General features: G+C 53.8%; 4 protein-coding genes across 4 annotated transcripts; 1 reads left to right on the top strand and 3 right to left on the bottom strand.

Moving 5' to 3' along the window:
* Nucleotides 1-531: 531 nt before the first annotated feature.
* Nucleotides 532-3,697, bottom strand: PG985_007218 (uncharacterized protein; the record flags this gene model as incomplete). Its single annotated transcript, XM_066826987.1, has 3 exons — nt 3,375-3,697; nt 2,680-2,772; nt 532-2,354 (listed from the first exon to the last, which is right to left on the bottom strand). Exons 1-3 carry the CDS (start codon nt 3,451-3,453, stop codon nt 532-534), a joined length of 1,995 nt encoding a protein of 664 aa, XP_066684662.1. The 5' UTR covers nt 3,454-3,697.
* Nucleotides 3,698-13,061: 9,364 nt separating this feature from the next.
* Nucleotides 13,062-16,084, top strand: PG985_007217 (uncharacterized protein; the record flags this gene model as incomplete). Its single annotated transcript, XM_066826986.1, has 2 exons — nt 13,062-13,257; nt 13,320-16,084. The coding sequence occupies 2 exons, from the start codon at nt 13,062-13,064 to the stop codon at nt 16,082-16,084; spliced, it is 2,961 nt and encodes a 986-aa protein (XP_066684661.1).
* Nucleotides 16,085-16,623: 539 nt separating this feature from the next.
* On the bottom strand, nt 16,624-18,053 carry PG985_007216 (uncharacterized protein; the record flags this gene model as incomplete). Its single annotated transcript, XM_066826985.1, has 4 exons — nt 16,624-17,087; nt 17,225-17,343; nt 17,439-17,572; nt 17,706-18,053. The coding sequence occupies 4 exons, from the start codon at nt 18,051-18,053 to the stop codon at nt 16,624-16,626; spliced, it is 1,065 nt and encodes a 354-aa protein (XP_066684660.1).
* A 2,858-nt stretch (nt 18,054-20,911) lies between these two features.
* PG985_007215 (uncharacterized protein) lies at nt 20,912-22,480 on the bottom strand (the record flags this gene model as incomplete). The annotated part of the gene is made up of 2 exons (XM_066826984.1): nt 20,912-22,338; nt 22,441-22,480. The coding sequence occupies 2 exons, from the start codon at nt 22,478-22,480 to the stop codon at nt 20,912-20,914; spliced, it is 1,467 nt and encodes a 488-aa protein (XP_066684659.1).
* Nucleotides 22,481-22,922: the final 442 nt, after the last annotated feature.

Genomic DNA, 22,922 nt, shown 5'->3' with positions numbered 1-22,922 from the left:
TAAGCAACTACCGGGAGGCTAAAGTGCAAGGGGTATGATAGTCGTCCCAGAGCAGCGGTCCCGTATCCCCCCAGCCTCATATGGCGGCTGCGTACACCATGGGGGAAGAGGCCAAATAACAGGCAGGTGTGAGGTGATATCGAATGTATGTGCGGATGGAGACGGATGAGTGAATGCTGGACTTGTACAATCAAGACCAGCACGCACAAGAAGGCCCAGGATTTCAGAATCCATTCATTGGATCTGTGAAAGGTACCATCCGCAAGCCCAAGTGCCCCCGCCTGTAGTCGCCATGTATCGAGGCCAAAGAAACAAAGTAGGAAATGATCCCGAGGTATTGTGCCGGAATCTCAGCTTGTTGCATACAATTAGCAGGTCGCTAGGATCCTGCGTATATGAAGTAGCTTGGAATCATCGCAGCAACACGACAGCTGCGAGGGTGTCTAGTCACATTTTGGGAGGAGCTTGTGTATGCTTGCACCTTTTCCCTGGGCGACAGATTCCTGGGTGATGCATGCCACGCCTACCAGACTATTGAGGCTGGTTTGCCCACCAGTTACCAGTCGAGGAAGTTTGGGGGTTGGACCAGCCTTGGGTGACTGCAGGTGCTGCGCCAGGGTTTTGTGGCAAGAATTGCCTAGGCGTCTGCTCGGGAGGGTACATGCCCTGAGTGGGGTTGGGGTAGCCTTGGTTGAGGCCCGGCATCCCAGGGTACTGCATGGTGTTCGGTTGCGGCATCTGAGGAGTACCGCCTGAGGGGTGTCGTAATTGGGGAGCCGGCGACTGCTGTGGGTGAGGCGACTGCTGAGTCTGGGTGGTGTAGCCTGGGTAATGCTGAGGTGTCTGCGGCGCTTGGTGATGGCTCCACATGTTGTTGTTCTGGTTGCCGTAGTTGTACGAGGGCGCCGTGGTCTGGGGGATGTTGCCAGGGGTACCACCAGAAGGTAGACTGGGCGCCCTAGATTGCTTAGGGGTGGGTGCTTGCGACATACCACGAATTGGCGCCTGGTTCATGGGCTGCTGGGAATGCAGCGACTGGGAGTAAGGTGCAGCCGTCATCATCATCTGGGGGCTCTGGTTGGGAACCATACCCGATGACTGCTGAATACTTGCCGGCGCTGCATGGGGTGACTGCCCTGCCCTAGTGGTCGACGGTAACGAGCTGTCATTTGATCCTACAGGTGGTTGGGTCCCTTGTGGCTGCTCGTGTGGTCTGCGCCAGATATTTTGCATGTAATCGGCACGTATCTCGCGTTGCTGGTTGACTGAGCGGTTGAACTCGGCAGCATGGTGAGCCTGCGCGTGGATTTCGGTTACCGGACTTGACTGGGTTCTGTCCTGGTACGCTGAGCCTGCGATTTCCTGACGGGGGCCGCCCTTGATGAAGTTGCTGTAGTCTCGTGTCCGAGTGTCATTCAAATCTGGTCCTGATGTTATCATGGGCATTCTCGTCGTGATTCCTGGCGGTGCTCCTATCATACCTGGTTGAACGAGTTGGGGCTGGGGAGCACCACCAAACTGGGGTGTGTTGGCGTAGACGATTTCGCCGTGAGGACCTCCGACCAGCGGTGGAGGGTTGTTGTTCGCCTCAGCAGCTGCCTCTCTAGCCTTGGCTGCACCTGGTCTCTTCTCGCCGGCCAGATCCGCTTCGGTGAAGCCTTGCTTACGGGCCTTGCCTTCCCAGTAGTCATCTCGCACCCTACGGCCGTTGACTATCACCCGGCTACCGAACTGGCGGAACATAGAACGTGCCGTGACAATGGCAATCTGGCGCGACCGGTAGGAGAAGGGGAGGATTTCTTGCTGCACCAGGTCATCCTTCTCGACTTGGTTCGCGATGATCTTGAAGAGGGACCGGTTTTTGTTAAAAAGCAGGTAAGAGTCTCTGTAGCCTAAAACTCGGGCGCATTCGGTTGCTAGCATGAAGAGTTTATCCCCGCGGTTAGGGACCAAGAACGTTCTGCATCGATATTCGCGATTGCCTAGCAGCTGGCCGTTGGGCATGACCTTCTTCTCGCCGGCGTCGTCGATCTCGCGCGGTATGTATTCGTCGCCGCCGGGGCCAAGCTGGTCAGTCGTGTGATCGCGCACCGTAGGCAGCGCCTTGAGCGTGGTCTTGGTGGGCGTGGTCTTGGGCGGCGGAGAAGACTGCGGGCCTGGGGTGTAGTTCTGGCCGGGCAGCGGCGCGTTCTGCGACTGCGGCGTGTGCGGAGGCATCGGTGATTGTTGCGCCATTGGGTGCGACATGTTGGGCGGTAGAATATGCGATGACGGGTGACGGGGTTGCGGTTCGGGGAGTCCACCAGGAGCTCGCGGTTTCATCGGTCGTCCACGCTTGCGCGGGTTGTCGACACCTGTGACGCGACAAAGAAAATGCGCTGGTTAGCCAAGCTGTAATGAGTCGAATGAAGAGGAAGGTCGCGCCGGGGAGGGGGCGCGCGACAACGTCTGGACTGTGGCAGCCGATGCGACAAGTGGCTTGTTGCACGACAAGAGGTAGACGAGGGCCCATGTAACGTGAGGTTGAGCAGTTGCTTATCAAAGGGAACTTGTTTCGTTCCCCAGCCATGACTCTTGCGAGTGATTTCAGAGTGGAATCGCGAAGGGCCGCTAAGTAAGCCGCGGCCCCACAGCTGCAACACAAAGAGTTCTGGCATGGGAGAGTTCAGCGTAACTTACCATCATCTCCAGGCGTTCCAGAAGCCTGTGTGTCTTGATAGGGTTCTGGCGACCGACTGCGCTTCAGTCCACGTGCGTTGGGATTAACCAGTTCTGTGCAATCATGAGTCGTACATTAGTATATGCTGACCGACAAGCCCGACTTAAGATTCAAGCAGCTTCTTCTCTCCGGCTCAGTCCAAACATCAGGCCAACAGCCGGCCGAATAAGAGTGCACAATAATGATAGCAATGATGGATCACGACGGAGCTGCCCCATAGAAAATCATATAGCTTCATTCATGACAGAAGCATTACATTTGCATTGCAGTTGTATGCAGCCAGCCGCCGAGGTGCCGCAGCGCTGTCTCTGTCACTTCGAATATAATAAATAATATAGGGAAAGCGTGGTTTTGTGTGTATGTTTGTGTATGGGTGCAGATAACATGACGAACATCCGTCGCGATGGTCTCATATGATTGATTGATTGACTGAGAGATGGTGAGAGTGCGCGCGACGAATGGATGCGCCTACAATCTGCGCGCGCGCGGGGAGGAGCAAGCATAGTAATTGCGCGTTTCTTTTGAGAGCTCGGATCCACTGGGATCGTTGCGATCTTGAACTGGGACTGGACGTGGACGCATGATGGTCGCATCAAGCTCCTTAAAGATAGGGACAAGCAATAAAAAAGTGACAACGACGCAAGGCGCAACTTACCAGAGTTAAGGGCGGCAGGGTTGATGGTCGCGGGATTGATGGTCGCACCCTCAGCGCCATTAGGCTGCGTGGAATACATTCGGGCTGCCAGGCGACGATGGCCACACGTTCTGCAAGAGCAGCGGAACGGGGGAGGATCGTGTTGAGCGTGGAGAAGCTTGGTGCCTGCAGGACGACGTGTCTTGATATAGTTGGACTAGATAAAAAGAAGCTGCTGGCGAAGCGCGCAGAAAAGGGAAAGAGGCGACTGTTGATCTCGCGGTTCCGAGAAAGTGTAGTGTATGTATGTAATGTGCTGCAGGCAGGATTATTCATGCATATGGCTGGTAGCGTCGCTGCTGGCGCAGGTTCAGGGCTGGGAGTTAATAACAACCTTGCCCGAAACAAAGTTGTTGGATAGTAAAGTGAGCCAATCTCAAAGAGGCTGCGATCTGAACTTGTCTCTTAACACGAGGGGGTAGGCAGCGGGCTGTGGCGTATCAGGGCAGACCTGCTAATAAGGCCCCTCTCTATATCCCAGTCAACTATTCCCGTGCGTATTCTTCTTTTTCTTCTCTATGCGCCGAGAGTGGTACTTGTAAGAGGCAATGGTACTACTCCCTCTGTGCACATGCGGCGGCGGCGGCGGGGGGAGGGAGGGATGGGTTGGGGTGTGGCCAGGTGCTGGCCCAGCAGAACAAGAAAGGGTTCTCGAGTCTCGAGGGGCGACTATGACTGGTCGAAAGATAAGACCAGGCAGGCAACGGTGGTTGTGTGATGGGCGCGCGCTGTCGCGGCCTTTGGGGCAAGCTCAAGTCGCAGTAACTTTCAATCCTTGATCTCTGCCACGATCGAGCCGGCAGTGGATTGCAGTAAACAAACTGAGCGACGATGATGAGGTGGGTGGGATGGTGATGAGACGAGGAAAGGATTGGACGTGAATGCGTGACGACGGCAAGTATGTAAGTGGAAGAGGTGTGTGTGGATGGACGGGTAGCTCCAAGATGGTGGAGGCTACCGAGCTATCTTGAATGACCCGAGTGCTCAGGATAGGGTAGACACATCTGATGGGTGGTTGCTTGCGTCTGTCTGGCAGATCTCCTGGGTTGCCTGCGTCTTGGGATGCGTCCGTTTGGGAATGGGTTGGACGGATATGCCAGTCAGTTAAGGTTGCTGGGTGTGTGGTAGGTATGTATATCTTGCTATTGACATCCGTTGATCCTCTTTTTCTGCAGCTGTAGTTAAGTTACTTTGCAAGTTTCGCATGTCATGTATGACGGCGCCTCACAACCAAACCCACTTTCAGTTGTCCAGGGAAGTTGGAGTCGTCGTGACACACGCTGGGATAGTGGGATAGTTCTTTTTGGAGATGCCGCCTTCAGGGCTGCACAGCGACGCAGTGGGCGTTCGTTATCTTTGCATTCCAGCACTCGCACGCACAGCCTCGAGCTTTAAAAAGGCCCCCGCAGCAGCCGAGGGAAGAAGGGAGGAGGGATACGGACTGAAGACTGGCAGTCGGAAAGCGCGCGCACACTGCAAGCTGATGCGCGATGGACAGAAGATGGAAAGGCAGCGCCGCAACGCCGAAGAGTGACCCCGTTTCTAGTTTCTGGACGAAGAAAGGTGACTAGGATTAAGCCCACACGCAGCGACAGGGACCAGGGTACGAATGGGCCGCGCAGGGGTGTTCGAGTTGCGAAATCGATCAGCAACGTAAAAAACAAAAAAAAACAAAAAAAAAAAACAGGAGGGCGCCTCCCGGGATTTCTTCAAACTGGGTGTGATCCTCAAAAAGAGTAGAAAGCGTCCTCTCCGAGGCGCGTCGTATCTGCCTGGGTGAAAACAGGTCGGCGGCGGTAGTTGATGACCGCGGTTGGTGTGATATGTTCTGATGATGACGGTGATGACAACGCGACTTGCTGTTCCACTCAGAAGTCCCAAAACTAGCTGGCTGGTAGGAAAGCAGAGGTTGAACGGAAGCGCTTTTTCGAAGATTCTCATGTAATGCTCGATGCGCGACCGCACGTCCGCAACAACGTGAGAAAGAGGCCGGGGTCGTGGACGGCGATTCTGACTGGACTGCTGCTGAACCTGGGTATCAATAGATGTTGCGTTATTCTCGATAGACCTGACCCCGCTGGTTTGGTGGCATTATTGAGGCAAGGTAGAGAGGTCAAGGGTGAGAAGGCAGATACATGTAAGATAAGTAGCCTTGGCTTGGAGTTACTTGGCGTGCCGACAGTTTGAGGGGCCAACTCGGGGGCAATCGAAGTACTGAGTTGGCCGCAGTACGCACTCACCGAGCTTGCCGGGGCGTCCAACAGAGTAGACGATCCAGAGTACCGCATGCATGTAAGTGAGATAAAATAACGCAATAGACGACGGCGACCAGTCTTGATTAGGTAGCATACGGTAGACCTGAGCGGGTTGGGAGAAAACCAAAGCAAGCAAGAGCTGGCGAGTATTGATGATCATCAGCCATTTATTCCATGGAGATTTCGGTTGAATGATTTGTCTCGCATGGGCAATACGAGTTGGCGTCGGGTAGTTCTGGCGCATTGAGGTGATCCGAGATACATTTGAGGCAAAGCAGCAATGGTTGATCTCGACAATGGAAGGACCATGCTACGACAGAACACAGGTTCCAAATCTTTGGGGGCACTCCCGCCGGCGTACATTGTCTACAAATGGATATTAAGAACTTCGCTATCGTATTCACGCTCATAGCAGTCTGTAATACAAGAGCCATTTTGTTTTCCACATTGATTTGAACGACGTCTTCTGATATTCCTACCAACGCTGTTATTCCATACCTGACCTAGAAATTATATGTACACATATCAACTGTACGTATCTACAGATCAATGTAAGTAGGTACGTCGGCGCATGTAAGGCTCCGCCTAGAGGCATGGGATCGAAGTACAAGTAGCCGTGAATGTACTTTCGAAACAGCAGGTACTTGGGGAAGACGAGGTGGTCATTGCGGCCGGTTGAAAGTGGAGAGCGCGGGAAGCCCAGCGATCATTGACCCGCCTAAATTCATTTCAGTTCAGTTGAAGTTTTGAAGTTCATACAGTGTCTACAATCTAATAGCCACCTCGGAGGACCTAGTTGCCAATATCGAACCTTGTGTTTGCCTTATGAAAGACCTCCAAAAAGAGGAGTAAAAGGAAGAGGAGCAACATAGCTTAACGTGCCTCTTCAGCTGGCTGAATGAACCCTTTGGCCTCTTTTCCCCCCAAGCCAAGTACCGGCAAATCGAAATAGGGGGGCATGCAAGATACGTTTTAGCGTCAACCAACAGTCTCGAGCTGCTACCCCTTGACAGGCCAGAACCGTGTCTCGCCGTGCTGTCGCTGCTGCTGCTGTTGTTGTTGTTGGAGAAAAAAAAGGGTAGGAAATTCTCAGGTGGCTGTGGGGTTCAATCTTTGTGGCAGGCTTACTCGCTTGAATACACGAGCGTATCTATTTGTGGAAGGTCGTATCAAACACTTCTTAGCTGACCAGATGCAGATACTCGGCCGATGGCGAAAGCTGCTGGGAAAGGACCGAATATGTGCGCTGCACATTTGCTTCGCTGAAGAACGTTTCAACTTGTTGCGAATAGCCATCCGCTTTCGAAGAAGAGATAGTCGGCCTCAGATGCGAGACGGTTGAGGATGTACCACAAAGGTTGCCTAAGTACGAGGACAAGTTACGAGCGCCCAGGGCGAAACACGACTTCATTGCTTCGAAGCATGCGGAAACTCTTTGTCGGATCATGTCTGTTGTTCCATGGTCAAGTCAAGTAGGTTATCTTCCTTCTGTGATTTCTCAGCTGACACCTTGGGTTCACAATCCCTATAACGCGACGCCACTTCCATCATCTAAGGATACCTACAGTAAGTAGTAAGCCGAATATAGAGGCGCTCCAATGCGTGGCATTACCGAGTTGCCCGTAACCGACAGGATCAGATACCTAACAATAAATGCATACTGTAATTAGGCTGTTGCTGTAAGCTGACCAAAGGAACAATATTGAAGTGTCGGACCTCGAGTTCTTCCCCGGAGAGTCTGCAATCCCCTGGCCTAACTGAAAGGCGATTCTGATTTGCTGCACTAATGCGAGATATCGACCAACGTGGATGCGCAGAGCAAACACTAGCACCAACGGTTGCATGATGACTGTCAGAGGAACATGATGTGTTTCTTTTGATATCAATTCAACATGTCAAAATGTTTGATAATACAAGAAGCAACTTGGCTTGTCTGGACCCTTCGCTTCGCTTCCCTATCACACTCAGACACATCTTTCGTCTGGGACTCTGGGCGCGGTTGACATGAACGCCCGTCGACCACCTATGGGCTTGTACACCACACTGCTCGGCCCGCCAGAAGCCACTGTAGAAGCTACAGTACCTACATCAGCATCGTGGAAGCCCGTATACTCCTGGCCTGGAGTAATCATTGCCATCACCGGTATTGGCACTGGGATATGTCATGAGCCAGATTCACGATATCATTGACGCGGCCGCCGTCTACATGCCCGACTTTCGTGAATGACTACCCGAAGCGACTCGGTTCCACCCCTTACGACTTGTTATTTCCGGTAGGCATCTAGTTCAATTGGCAAGACAACATGCCCGGAGATTCAAGAGGCAGCGGGTGAACTCCTTTCGATGTGCGGCAGCACGATACAGTGTCGATCACTTCTGGTCGTGTCTTCCCCTGAATATGTTGCTTTTTCATTTTCGACACATGCTGTCTCGTTTTCGAACACCGTGGAAAGATGATGATATTTCGAATGCCGATGCAGGTGCAAGAGCGGACACGCGTTTCGCCTACGAGTCCTCGGCGAGCTAGCCCGAACCGGGCTCTCTCGTCAACCGGTGAACAGCTTCGTTCATGATATCTTCTTACGGCGCTCCATCATTGCTGCTGAGTCCGTCTATGCAGTATGGATTCTCGATGTACTACGACGAAATCATGACTATTGACGCGGCGCAAACTGACCGGTCTGGAAGCCTGGGCGGTCGTTGACTCACACTCGATTACCCCTTAAGCTAAACATTCCTGCCAGTCATTCACTGTCATTGCCTCCTATTATAGGCTCTTCTGGGCGAGGAGGGCTTGGTAAAGATCCACCTCTACTAACAATGCCCGTATCGCAGGTGGCAGAAGGCGCGCACTGCCTGTGGCACGTTACTATGACTATGTGATACAGACCAAAACGGTCAGGTAGCACGGTGTTGCAATGGTATCTGCACGATGCTGCAGCCAAGCATTAGACTCAACCTATCTGTCGAGATGCAGAAGCGTGCCACTCGCGACTTCCCTTGTTGAGGTAGACTAGCATAGTCGTAGGGCCCAAGCCTCGGCCGCTACTTAAAACGAACAGTCGAGGGCCCTTATCCACTCACTCCATCTATACTTACGCGATGAATAATAAGCTGGGTATCACGGATCTAACCATGGCGGGTTACATATGCATACGCGATCCTCTGGTTGGCCTTGATTCCCTCAATTCTTTTCCCTTCCTTCTCCATCTGGGCATTTCTTTTCCCGTGATATAACAGCGACAAGTGGGGGCCTAAATCAAGATCCGAGGAGATGGGCACACCAAAATCGCTACCTACACACTCACCGGCCGGTCGGTCGTCCTTGCCCGTGATGAATAGAACTCGAGATCGAACTTGGCCTTGCGCAGGTTTCACGACTCCGGAGAAGATGCTCGATCAAGATGGTAGAGCCCCGAGCCTCGAGCGTCATCAAACGTCATGGCCAATCAGAACGCGTCGGCCGCTGGAGGAAGCTGACTGTATTCCATGGACTGGAATGCCACCATGCAAGACATGATTGGCTTCAGGGCGGCAATCCCGGCTCCGACTTTTACATGACGAAACGCCACAGCTGAAACTCGGTCTCAATCAGGCAAAAAGATGAAGATGCTAAGACTAACCGCACCGAGCTGCTCACCGGATCAGGACATCGACTGGGCGCATAGAGTTCGAGACTACCTTAGCGATAAGAAACCACCTGCTCTGCTCTCACGGCGAAACGCACGTACTTTCAAGGCCGGCCGCGCATTTAGCAGTCGAATGCGATCTTGCCGCAGTAATTTGGCAATGAACGTGACCCGCAGGTCGCGGCGGATGAAGACAAACACTGTTTCAGCTTGATTGCTCTTTGGGTCAGAGTTGGCAAGTTGGGCTCATTAGACTGGCCGGACTGCATGTCACAGCACCAGAGCGAGGGGAGAGAGACTGCTCAAGGCCGCTGAGCGGAGCTCACTCGGAGATGGGCAATGGATAGACTCGGCACCTTAGCAGCCGCCTCCTCGCTGATTATCCCCTCTCTCCAACGGACCCCTGGGCAGGGCAAGGTCTATACAGAGCCACTACCAAGGCAGCTACTGCAGCACTGCGCAGTAGCTATCTCGATGGAGTCTATGGTAGGTAGGTAGTATCAGGCCATGAACTGGTATACTAACAAGCTTAATCCACAGATGACCAGTGCGACATGGCCATGTGACTCAGTAGACCTCTGATTCATCAATAGGAGGCCGTAGAGTCCAAGACAGATGTGCACCAGAGTTTATTAGAGGGTTGGTTGGTGAAATGGAAATAGACAGACATGCTGGATGCCTGCCTACCTACCTGAGATGAACTGAGGTGTGGGTGTGAAGGAGGAAAGCGGACGGGGCAAAAAGACTGGGGCCGATGACAGACATTTGGGGAGGAGCTGCCTCGAGGTCACTTTTGCGGATTGGGTACATGCGGTCTACATGGCCCGCCATTGGCTGCGCTGCCCCCTGCCGGGTGGGTCGATGGAGCCAGCCCAGCTGACTTGAAATGGCACAGACTCCATCTGCAAATCATGCTCTCATGGGAAGCCGTTGGCCCCATATGCAATCTGCGGGTCCCGCCCAAGCGCCCATCTCGCCCAATAAGCCCGCTTGACGTGAAAGCATTCCAGATGCGACTTGCTCGACCTCCTCCCTGCCCCCCCTGTCAGCCTGTCCTCTGCCCAGGACTCTGCCCTGTCCCCCTCGACCAAACCCGACCAGGGGTCGCAGCATGTTTGTTTCGATGGAGGCCATGGAGCATGCCATGCCCAGAGAGCATGGCATCCCTCCCTCCTGCGCCGCCTGCTGCGCGCTGTGAGGGAACCCTCCTCTTTGCGAGATTTCTAAATATTGCCATGGCCGATCTGGCAACCCAAGCACGCAAGGCCGGCCGCCTACAGCATGACCACCTCTCCCCACAAAGTAACCCTTCCCCGCTTGCCCTGTGCTGACGGGAGGGAGTGTGTGGCTTGCTTGGTGCTTGGGAGCTCGGAGCTCGGTGCATCCTCAACTTCTTAATGGGTGGGTTGGCCAGCCTCAAGTCGGAACGGGCCAGACCCATTGATAGGCCAGCGCTCCACGGCGAGACGGCTAACCACATAAGCATTCAGTGCTGCCTGATAGACCAAAGTGCCGTGATCCCATTCACAGGCCTGCCTCCCTGGTCTACCTCGCCCATTCACTTCGATCGGAGACCCCTCCACCACTCCCTCGGCTTCCTCTGTGGACGCCAGATCGCCAACTCTGCACTCTGCACTATCTGCTTGCGTTGCCCGTTACCACGCACGCCATGCGGGAGACCCCTTGTTACCCGCTCTTGCAGGCGTCGCCGCGTCACATTGGCCACACAAAAAGTTGACGCCATTCATGCCATAAGTTCCTCCTCGTTAGATTCCGATGTCGTCACCCGTCTGGTATGTGGGCTTGGGAGTGTCAAGCGGGGAAAGACATACAGATTTCGATGGACCAGTGCACCGCAACCCCATCCGACTATCGCCGGCGGCCACCGCGTGATGTGCGGAAGTCCAGGATCACCGAGAATGGCCCCGGAAGCAGCTTTGGAGCTTATGGGTTCCTCAGCCGCTACGCCTCGTTGAAGGGTGACACGGCATTCGGAAAGATCCTGTTGACTTGAACACAACATAGTCTGAAGATTAGCGACAGTCTTCAGGTTTCAACCTTGTGTGAGTGATACACGGCAAGACTGCCGACTAGCGTAAACCAGTTTTCTAGGTAACCAAAGGAAAGACATTCGGAAAATCAGCATGCGAACCTCGGAGCAACACCCCCTTACGTAGCTACACTTACACGCACTGCAAGCACGCGAGAGGGTATAGCTAGAGATGCAATGAAGTTGGGACTGCCGTGGCCTGCTTGGCATATCGCGCCTAATCGCAGACGTTGACATGACGGTTAACTGACATATGCATCTGATCCCGGTTCGTGATGCTGATATCAAGTCAGTATGCCGGTCACCGGATTGATCCTTTGTGGGCTCTCTTATCGCGGAGTCACCATCGACCCGCCTGTCCATCTAAGACGCAGGTGTATGGATGGGAGGTATGGTATTTACCTGGCGTTTGCCAGTCTACTACTAGTCAAGTTGGGCTCTTGGCAGACTAGCATATCGGACAAAGCAGGCTGCCCGGAGGATAAACTAGTACACGCTAGATAGGTACGGAGCTGCTAGGAGGATTTCTGGAGTGGTGCGTGGACCTTGGAACCTTGATTGCCCTTGGAGTTACTAGTAGTAGAAATGTCAAGTGTCTCAGAGGTTATTATCGCTTCCCGACCGAGTCTGTCGCTGAAATAAACTTGCCCAGTGCAGTGTTATACTACGTCGGAACCGCATACTCTATTTTTGGCCAAGCGACTGGCCGAGCCGATCTTCGCAGGTCTTGCGTGCGTATTTACTTACGATACGATAGACCCAGACCCGTCTCGTGTGCAGGATGAACAGATGGGCAATATGGGTGAATTCCCCGGCAGAATTGCTAGGTACGCGCGGATCACATGGAGCTGGGGTTCACATATTGAAACATGCATTTGTAGCTGTCATCAGTTGCAGCGGCTCGAGTATCGCTCGTATCACAACATGCATGGGATCATCCGCTAAGCTGGACAGTGCGTTACTCGTGTGTGCTTCTGTACATATCAGATGTGCCTAGGTAGGGGCTATTCAGGTTGCAAGGCGCTGGGTGCTTACATACCGTTGGGCACAGCATCTAGGAACACCAAGGGCCTGGAAAGGTGAGCAAAGTTGCTATGTATGCATGCCAGGTAGATTTTGGCCCCTTTCCGTATGTTATTAATGGGCATGCAATATCATTGCAGGATACGATGTTGAATGCTGTTGCTGGTATCGGCGAGCAGTCTGTCTTGATATTACAAATGTGATAAACCTTCAAATGTCAAGGTTCCGTTGGTCCAGAATATCGGGATTCACTGTGCGTCAAGTAGGTACTTTTTGGTACTGCAGCCAGCTTAACGCAGCCTAGGAGTACATCCCATCAATCAATACTCTGATCTTACAGCGTCTGGTGGTGGGTGGCGTCACACCATAAACTTGAACCCCGCAGAAGACCTCGCAGTTAGCTACTGCTGCTGCTTGGAGTCCGGGCGGGGGTTAGCCTAAGAAACTGCAAGTGCACCTATTGATAGCGGCTGGCGGCTGATAAGAACTCGATTTTGAGCTTTATCTCCACTCTCTGTAGGCGGTGCTCTGATTCGCCACTTTGGCGCGTTTTCCATCCTTGGTCGCGTCAGAGACCATTTTTCAGCAACTAGAGACTCATCAGAACTGGTTAATCGACCCGGACACAGGTCAACGTAACGTAAAACGCGACGTTGAAGATTCAGGCTGTGGCTACCAGATATCGGCCAAAATGACCAGCCTCAAGAGATCGTTAGAGTCCGACCCGGCCTCTGCAAATTTCTCCAGCAAGACCTACGTCCGCTCGACCAAGAGTGGCAAGGTCCAAAAGATTGTCCGCGAGGTCTACTTGCGACAAGATATCCCCTGCTCGTCCAAGCTATGCTCGAGATGCCGGAATACAGCGCCTGCCAACGCGGTTGGCGTTGGTAAGTTTACACTTTTTCCCCATCACCTCATTATCCATTTAACTCATCTGACGCCGCTGTAGTGAACCCGTTTGTGCTCTCCGATAAGCCGGCAGGAACCAAAGAGTATCCTCAGGGGCATTATCTGGTACCAGACACCAACGCCTTACTGAACGCGATGGATTTGTTTGAGCAGAGTACCGCGTTCTATGATGTCATCATCCTGCAGACAGTCCTGGAGGAGCTGCGCAACAGGTCGTTGCCTCTTTACAACCGTCTCATCGGCTTGACCAAGAGTGAGGACAAGCGCTTCTATGTCTTTTTCAACGAGTTCAGACTGGAGACCTATGTCACCCGGGAGGAGGGCGAGAGCATCAATGACCGGAACGACAGAGCCGTGCGGCGCGCGGTGCAGTGGTACAACTCGCACTTGGCGGAAACGAAGAGCAAAAAGCTGCCTACTGTTGTCATGCTCACCGACGATAGGGGCAACATCGAGAAGGCACAGACAGAGAACACCCCGGCCATCCGCCTTCGAGAGTACGTCAGCGGTCTTGAGAATGGAGAGAGACTACTGGATATGATTGTTGAGTCTCAGGAGAAGGGTATTTCCAGAGATAAGAAGGCTGCGGACTTCCTCTACCCTGAGCATTTCAGCCTGTCCAAGATGATGACGGGCGTCAAGAACGGGATGCTCCACCAGGGCATATTCAACGTATCGCCTTATAACTATCTAGAGGGCTCTATCAAGGTTCCAGCCTTTCCCAAGGCGCTACTGATCCTTGGCCGAGACAACATCAACCGAGCCGTCGATGGCGATGTGGTTGTGGTGGAAGTCTTACCAAAGGATCAGTGGAAAGAGCCGTCCACCAAGATTATCGAGGAAGAGGCTGTCACCAAAAACGAGAACGCGGATGGCGACGAAGGCGAAGATCTTGTGACGGAGAAGGAGCGACGCGCACTCCAGGAAGAGGTCAAGAAGACGCACAGCACAAACACCGAGGGCCGGGCACAGCCGACAGCAAAGGTCGTCGGTGTGATCAAGCGCAACTGGCGCCAGTATGTGGGCCACGTCGACCAGTCTTCGGTCAGCCAATCTGCAAAGCAAGGCCGCAAGCAAGAGTCTGTCTTCTTAGTTCCCATGGACAAGAAGATCCCCAAGATCCGAATCCGCACAAGGCAAGCTGGAGAGCTTCTGGGCAAGCGGATTCTCGTTACCATAGATTCCTGGGACCGAGATTCGAGACACCCGATAGGCCATTTCGTGCGCTCGTTGGGCGAGCTGGAGACCAAGGCAGCCGAGACTGAGGCGTTGTTGCTCGAGTACGATGTACAATACCGTCCGTTCCCTAAGACGGTATTGGATTGTCTCCCCAAAGAAGGGCATGACTGGAGAGTACCGACAAGCACAGACGACCCGGGATGGAAAGGCCGAGAAGACCTCCGTCCTCTCATCATCTGCAGTATCGATCCTGTTGGCTGTCAAGATATCGACGACGCTCTGCACGCAAGGCCTCTACCGAATGGTAACTACGAAGTCGGCGTTCATATTGCCGATGTCTCGCATTTTGTCAAGCCTAGCAACGCCATGGACCACGAGGCTAGCATTCGCGGAACGACAGTTTATCTTGTGGACAAGCGTATCGACATGTTGCCAATGCTGCTGGGAACAGACCTTTGCTCTCTGAAGCCCTACGTTGAGCGGTACGCTTTCTCAACTCTGTGGGAACTCAACTCTGACGCAGATATCGTCAACGTGCGCTTCACCAAATCGGTCATTAAGTCACGGGAGGCTTTCAGCTACGAACAAGCGCAATTGCGTATTGACGATGCATCCCAACAAGATGAGTTGACTCAAGGAATGCGGACCTTGCTCATGCTGTCCAAGAAGCTGAAACAAAAGCGCATGGACGCCGGTGCCCTGAGTCTATCTTCGCCTGAAGTCAAGGTTCAGATGGAGTCTGAGACCTCGGACCCGATTGACGTGAAGACCAAGGAGCTGCTAGACACCAACTCTCTTGTAGAGGAGTTCATGTTGCTCGCCAACATCAGCGTGGCGGACAAGATCTATCAGTCCTTCCCCCAGACGGCCATTCTGCGTCGCCATGGCGCGCCACCCAAGACCAACTTTGATGAGCTTTCCAACCAGCTGAAGATCAAGCGCGGCCTGGAGCTGCGGTGCGACTCGTCCCGTGCGCTGGCCGACTCGCTGGACGCTTGCACTGACCCGAAGGAGCCCTTCTTCAACACGCTGATCCGCATCATGGCGACCCGCTGCATGATGAGCGCCGAATACTTCTGCGCCGGCACCCAGGCCTACCCGGAGTTCCGGCATTACGGCCTGGCCTCGGAGATCTACACGCATTTCACCTCCCCCATCCGCCGGTATGCCGACCTGGTGGCCCATCGGCAGCTCGCGGCCGCCATCGACTACGAGCCCATGCACCCGGCCGTGCGATCGCGCGGCAAGCTCGAGGCCGTCTGCAAGAACATCAACGTGCGCCACCGCAACGCCCAGCTCGCCGGCCGCGCCTCCATCGCTTACTACGTGGGGCAGGCCCTCAAGGGCCGCGTCGCCGACGAGGAGGGCTTCGTCATGAAGATCTTCAGCAACGGCTTCGTCGTCCTCGTGCCCCGCTTCGGCATCGAGAGCGTCATCCGCCTCCGCGACCTCGCCGAGCCCGAGCCCGACAGCACCTTTGACGCCGAGAACTACGTCCTCAAGACCTCGGGCAGCCGCGACCTCTCCGTCGAGCTCTTCCAGAAGGTCATTGTGCGCATCAGCGACGCCAAGGACGAGGCGACAGGCAAGAGAGGGGCCAAGATGGAGCTGGTCAAGGTTATCTAAATAAACCAAGGGACCACAAGTAATAACATGAGGGTTGGGAATAGATAGAGTATTATCCAAAAAATGTATTCATGCTCTGGACCGTGACGGTACCATTTAGACGCTTTTCGGAACTTTCCCAGGATCCAATAGCTACATCCCTCTTGTGAAATAACAGAAACGCTTGATCTTTAGGTATACACTTTGCATTTCTTGCCCAGACGTATATCTCGTGATGATCATCTTCGAGACCTCCCGAGACAGAACCAGTGCGTGTCGGAAATCCTCCCTGGTAGTCCTCTGGGCCTGGGACCCCTAGATCACATGGCTATCGCTTGTAGAAAGGCGCAGAATGCGACGGTAGCAGCGGCAGAATCAAGTGGGAGAGCTGCTGGGAAACCCGCAAATTTCAGCATCGGCGCCCTGGGGCAGATATTCCTTTTCACCTTGCCGATGGAACTGCACGCGCATGTGAAGACCAGGGTTTAGTTGTCCCGCTTTTAAGATTGTGTGAATCGCTGTTGTTTTGCGCACCCGGAATATTGTTTTCATCCCCTCTCTCATGCGTCGGAGTCGTCCCCGTTGTCCAGCGCCTCATCGTCATCGCCGGCCTTTTCGCGCTCCTCCATCGCATCTTGCATCTCCTCCTCATCCTCATCCTCGTCGCCCTCCTCCTCCTCCTGGTTCGCCTCGTCCTCTTCCTCCTCGTCTTCCTCGTCCACCTCGTCCTCGGGCTCCGTGTGGCCGCCAGCCTCGTCGTCCATGTCCATCTGGGAGTCCTCGCCGGGCGCGCCGCCCGTCTTGGCCTTCTTAGACCGCGGCTGCTGGTCGGACGCGGCGCCGTCCCCGGCGCCGGCACCGGCGGCAGAGGCCGTGGAGACGTCGCCCACTTCCGTGGCGCCTTCGGAGGTGGCGTTGGACACCATGGAGGCGTTAGGGTCGGCGGGGAAGGGTAGACCCTTCTTAGCGGCGGCTACCCGGCGGCGGTAGGTGTTGCGTTTTGTGGTACGGGTTTCGTTGAATTCTGCGAAAGGGGGGCGGCTCCCTACGTATTAGCGACGCTGGTCCACGAAAACAAACACCACTATTTCCTCTCGTCCCCCGGGCGCAGGGAGGGGAGAGCTCCAAGTAGAGGGCGCAAAAGTGACGAGTAGAACCTACTAGTGAACTCAGCCTGCAGCCGATCGCGGAATTGGCCATATTCGATATCGTCCAGGGCCTCGAAGACATCGTCGGGTAGTATGGTCTTCTTGCCAGAAGAAAGGGTCCGCTCGTTTGCGCTGTGCGAAAGCCAAGAGAATTGCGTCAGTGATAACCCTCGTGGCAGCTACCTTTACAAGGCCAAGCTTTGCCCAAGACCGGGAAGGGTACGTACGCATTAGCTAGGTGGTTGATGAAGACGGTCGCGCTCTTGGTCATGGCTAATATGGCGTTGGCCTGGATCTGAGTGTTAGGCGGAAGCACGCCCTTGGCCAGGCGCGTGATGATGGATTTGGGGAGGTTGAGGTCCTATCCAAGCTGGGGGGTCAGCTCTCTCTCTCTTCCTTTTCCAGCATCTTGGCTACGGTCTTCTTCTTTTTTCGCCTCGCAAGTGGTGCACACTGGGCGAAACATCACTGGGAATATAACAAGGAAGTCGTACCTCGATTGTGACAGTATCCCGGTCTACTCCTCCTTTCTTATCGGAGGGCGGCGCCGACTCGCTGGGCCGGTCCGTGTCCATCTCCTCTACGGGTGTTGTCGATGCCATGGCGATCGGAGCCGAAGCCGGGGCGCGCGCGGCAGCGGATTTCGGGGTCGGTGTGTGAGCGGAAGCTGGGGCGGGAATGGTGTGGGCAAAGGGCGGTTCCATGCGTCGTTGGATCGGTGCTGCGTCTTCTTCTTCGTGGTCGTCGGCGAGGACGAACGTGGCCAGGGACACGTCGTTCCGTCTAGTAGCAGCAGCGGCAGCGGCAGTAGAAGAAGAACGGGGATCGCTTTTACGCGGCATGGCGCCTCTCTCGAATGAACGGTAAGAGGGTGGATAACAGACTACCTGACGTGACAGACCAAAGCCCAGGCCCTGGGAAAAAAAGACTTGGGTCGGTCGCGTTGCGGATCCGGAGCCAATCACGATGTCGAGTTTTGCTGGGTTATTCCCAAGTCAGGAAACGAAGGGTGGGGACGACGAGGGTACAATCGCCAGCTGAATTCGACTCTCCAAATTCCGATGATAGTGCAAGTCGAAGTGTACCTCAAGTATGAGATGCAATTGGGTACCTAAGATGGATGTAAAGCTGTATATGCTTGTCTGATGATGATGAGTCTTGTAGTTGAGGAGCGATGGCTTTTTCCCCAGCTGTATACCTGACAGGGCGATGGACTTTCTTTCTTTCTTTTTCGTACGACGTTGGGTTTGGCAAGTACCCGGCTCTCTCTTGCTCCTGTCCACATCAGTGTACATTAGGTAATTCCTGTAGGTGTACGGCACGGCAGGTACGTTGAGTCAATTAAACCAAAAACGCGGGCAGACGCGTCGCGGGTAATAGAATAAGGGTTGGACGCGTTAATAGGTTGCCTCTGCATAGCACCAACTGGTCACCACGAAGCACCTTTTTGCAACTGCACGATGTCTCTTCAAGATATATCATCTGGTGATTAATGTTACTTCTGTTGCCAACTGTAAGCAATAAAGGATATTCAAATGTGGATAGTGTATATATAATATATATGATGACTCACCCAGTGGCATCTTCATCTTATGCCACAGGACAGCTGGTTGGTGAGCAATGGAACAATGGAACAAAACAGCCCATGGGCAGTTCCATATCAAGTGTCCATTAAAGAGCGATGTCCTCTCTTCATATAAATACATGAATCTATATACTTCGTCTGCCTTCTTTGCTGTCGCCGATTGCCTCTCCAGCCGATTGCTTTTCCTCGCTGGAGCCGAGTGCCGATAACATCTTGATCACCCATAGTGTCGATGGTGCCGAGCCCAATACACCCGGGCGCGCATAGAACGATGTAGACTCCATCATAGAAGCCTCGAAGTGCAGCGTCGAAAATCAATGGTACCAAAAGGGCCAGGTGGTAGGAAACCTCTCTGCGTATCTCATAGCCCCCTACCCACTTGGAGTTTCGCGACGAGGGTCAAGGGAGACCCTCTACTATAGCAAAATCTTGGAGACCCAACCAAGCGACTGAGAGATAAAAAGACATACGAACGCATCATGACGCCAAGGTTCATCGGCGCTGTCTCCTCTTGGCCGGATCGTCGCATGCGGCTCGCGCGCCCACCCAGCATATAGAGGGTGGTCGCCTGCGCGACACTACAAGTCGCCCGGGAGGTTCGTCTCGAACGGCAGGCGGGTACAGTAGATTGGTCTCTACCCATCTATCTCGAACCCGACACGTTTTGCCCATCGACCCATGCATCTCTATCTTGACCTGACCCCATCCCATCCCTAAAGCAAGCAGGGCATGACCAAAGGGAACGGGTAGCGAGCAGCGAGTGTGGCTACCCTAGCCTTGAGAGAGAAAGAGGGATGCGATGGGCGAGAGGGGGCGTCGTTTCCAATAACCCGGGTAGATCTGCGCGGCATCTCATCATGCAGCCCGTCCGTTCCCGTCTTGCCGCATAGGACCCCGGCTCCCCGGGGGCACGTTTACTGGGGGTTGGGGGCCGCCAGGACTTCAAGAGACTATGTAGTGTGCATTGCTGGCAGTTGTAAGCTTATTTTACATATCTAGCCGTTTCGCCTCGTGTTTCATACCCACGTCCTGGTCTTATCGTACTTGGTTTGCTAAGAACCGGGGTTCGGAGTTCTTCGCATATGTTTGGCCAGAAGTTTGGATCCCTCCCGTCATTGGGCGCCGGACTTTGACGACACGGACAGGTAGTCGTAGTCCCCGTCCCGTGTCATCCGCATTGTTCACATATATGGACAGATATGGGGCACAATACATTGGTAGGCCGCGAAGATAAATTGGTAATCAGGAGCAGTCGATCGCAAGTGCGTATCCCGTCTCCCCTTTCATTGGCTATAGGATAATACTATGTCATATATGCCGCGTAAGTAAGAAGTGGTTGTTATCTCCCCCACCAGGACGGTATCATAACTTGGGTCGCTTCCTCGATCCAGCAAGCCTGGACATCACATCCCTCCGCGGATATAGCTTCTTTCGTTCCAGCTCCTGCATCAACAAGCAAAGAAAGTCCCGAGACCTTACGAGGAAGCAGGTGAACCTGAGCGAGGTAAGAATAAAGCAAAAATGACAGTAAGAAAATGTGGGGTATATCCTCCTATGCTACTTTAAATCGTAGATGTGGTCCTTTGCAACTCCATAGAAATCCCTAGAACAGTATAAAAAATCGAAGAAAATTGGTGATGGTGGTGTGGTATGTATGTACTGTCTAGTACTATGTTGCAACTCCAGGGGAATCGGCTACTTGAGAATAGAGTAAGAAGAGAAAGGTCCCTGGGGCCTGGGTGGGTCGGGTAAGAAATGGCAGAGCTTGTCTGCTACGAAGGTGAAGAAGAAGAAATTGCTAAGTCGTTTCGGGTCTGTCATCGAGGGTCGTTCGTCAAGCAGCCGTCATATTCGAAAAGTGTGTGTCGTTGCCCAGGATGTCGAGAATCAATCTGTTCGTTCACCTTGCAACCTGTCAAAAGAGCTGGGGGGTTGAGGCGTTTCAAGGAGTGGCACGGGCCAGAGCCCGGGACCTGGCTCACGGCTAGGATGCCGTGGCCGCAATTCCCGGGGGTTACATGCTGGGCCGTCGCCCCCGGGCATGAAACAACTGTAATGATTGCTCCCCGCAGTCATCTTAGATGCAGAAGGAAATTGAATGCAACGCCATCCGTCTCAACCGATGGCTCGCCCTATCTCAGTGCTATGCAGAGGCGGCGGCGAAAGCCCGTTGAAAGGGACTGGTTCGTTGTGGTCGCTCAAAGACAACCGGGGCGGCAATGTGGATGACGAGTATATCCGTGATGACGTCGTCCTGGTGATGGCGCTATGGGCCTCACTGGACGCCCTCGGTGACCGTGGCATCCCCATGTTGTCGCCGTGCCATGCATCGCCAAAGCTCCGCATGCTGCTGCTTCTGGCGCTTCTTGTCCGCATGTTGCCACTGGTGGGCGGTGGTGCGCTTGGGAGCTTGTGTAGCCTCGATGGTTGCCGTTTAGGACCCGGTAAAAAGGGGTCATCTCCTGGGACCGTCTGATCCGTCAACCCGGACCTAGCGTTCGGTGCTTTGGCTAAGATTACACTCTGTGGTATTTGAGGTAGATCCGCGCTTTGCCTTTGAATGAACGACCTTGGCGATTGGACCATAGAATCAAAAGATTGCTTTCCGAGAGGTTGTTGATATTGTATAAGACTTGGAGTCTGACTCGGTGCTTTCTTATGCGTATGCGCCGTCGAGGTCCGTGTTGTTGAGTCCCGTGTAGTGTAACGCCCTGCACTCTTTTCACTGGCAGTCCTGTTGATTTTCCAGGTCGCAATCTCATCGTCGTGAATGGGCGTAATGCCGCGGTTGAACAACGGTGAGCGTCTGCGTCGGTTTCGTAGATAAAGATATAGCCCGATCGCTAGCACCGCAACTCCCACTACCGAAAGAACCGTACTCAGAGTAATGACCAACGTGCGGTCGCTGGCCGCATTATCGTTGTCTGCTGCCATAGAATCGGAAGTCGGCAACGATGTAGGTGAAGCAAATCTGCCCAGAGACGTGGACGAAATATCACCTCGTGTGAGAAAAGACGCAGATGTTGGTATAGGTGCCGTAGGTGCCGTAGAAATACCAAGTTTGGTCGTCGGAGAAGAAACAGTAGAAGTAAAAAGAGGCACTGATGAATGGAATAATGTAGAAGGGCCGGGCTCTGCAGTAGTCAGGATGACTGATGTTGTCGTTCCAGGCAGGATTGTCGTCACATCTGTCAAAGACCGAGTTTCTTCAACCACCGTCGTCGAAAGCTTGACCGATGTAGTCGTCTCTGTGACAACTTGGAGTGGTGGCGGCTGCGGCTGCGGCTGCGGTTGAGGTTGAGGTTGAGCTTGTGGTTGATGTTGTGGTTGTGGTTGCGGCGGCGGCGGCGGCGGCGGCGGCCTATCCGGAGGACCTGGATGAGCAGCCGGGTCGCTGGCTGGTGAAGCCGGCCTTGGTCCCGGTCTTGGTCTTGGTCCTGGTTCTGGTTCTGGTCCCGGTTCCGGTCCTGGTTTTAGTCCTGGTCTGCCTGGACCTCCAGCACCTCCAGGTAAGACTTTTACGGTAACGTTTCTTTGGGTTCCTTCACAATAGTTAGTATACACTCTATGTATAACAACATCGCCGCAGTGTAATCATTTATACAGACCATATCTGCCATCCCGGTGCTGCCCCGCAGACGAACCCGGCCCGACACCTGCTGAATACAGTGAGAACACTGCCATGACTCGCTTTGAGTTGACCTTCACAAGTCGTCCCAAGTAGACGTCATGCCATCAAGACAGAGGGTCGTTACAGGTTGCGTGAAAATGGGGGGAAACGGCCACCCAGGAAGGGAATATATGCCATTGCCTGCGGGCACAGAAAGGGACGAGGCTATGCCTGAAATCACGATGGCTGAATCACAAAAGGAACACCGGGGGTCAACTAACAGTAGGTTTCATAGGAAGCTTCAAGCTATAGGATCGAAGAGGATGGTGAGAAGTGCAGAGTTGTCGATTCGCTATGGAGGCCGTGGTGAACGTGAGCCTGGACGCCGCGAGGTCCGTACTCCAGTGATGAAAGGAAGAGAGCGCAGGCTTTCTTTCTCTGCATTATAAGTCGAACAGGCTAGCTCTATAGCAGTGTGGAGCGGGCTGACAAGAGCTTGCCCGCAGCTCGAACTTG

The sequence above is a fragment of the Apiospora marii genome (assembly GCF_038362585.1).
Source record: "Apiospora marii strain CBS 49790 chromosome Unknown utg000004l_segment0_segment1, whole genome shotgun sequence".
In the NCBI taxonomy this organism is placed as follows: Eukaryota; Fungi; Ascomycota; class Sordariomycetes; order Amphisphaeriales; family Apiosporaceae; genus Apiospora; species Apiospora marii.
The sequence above is the reverse complement of the archived record's forward strand: the minus strand, read 5'-3'. Positions and strand labels throughout refer to the sequence as shown.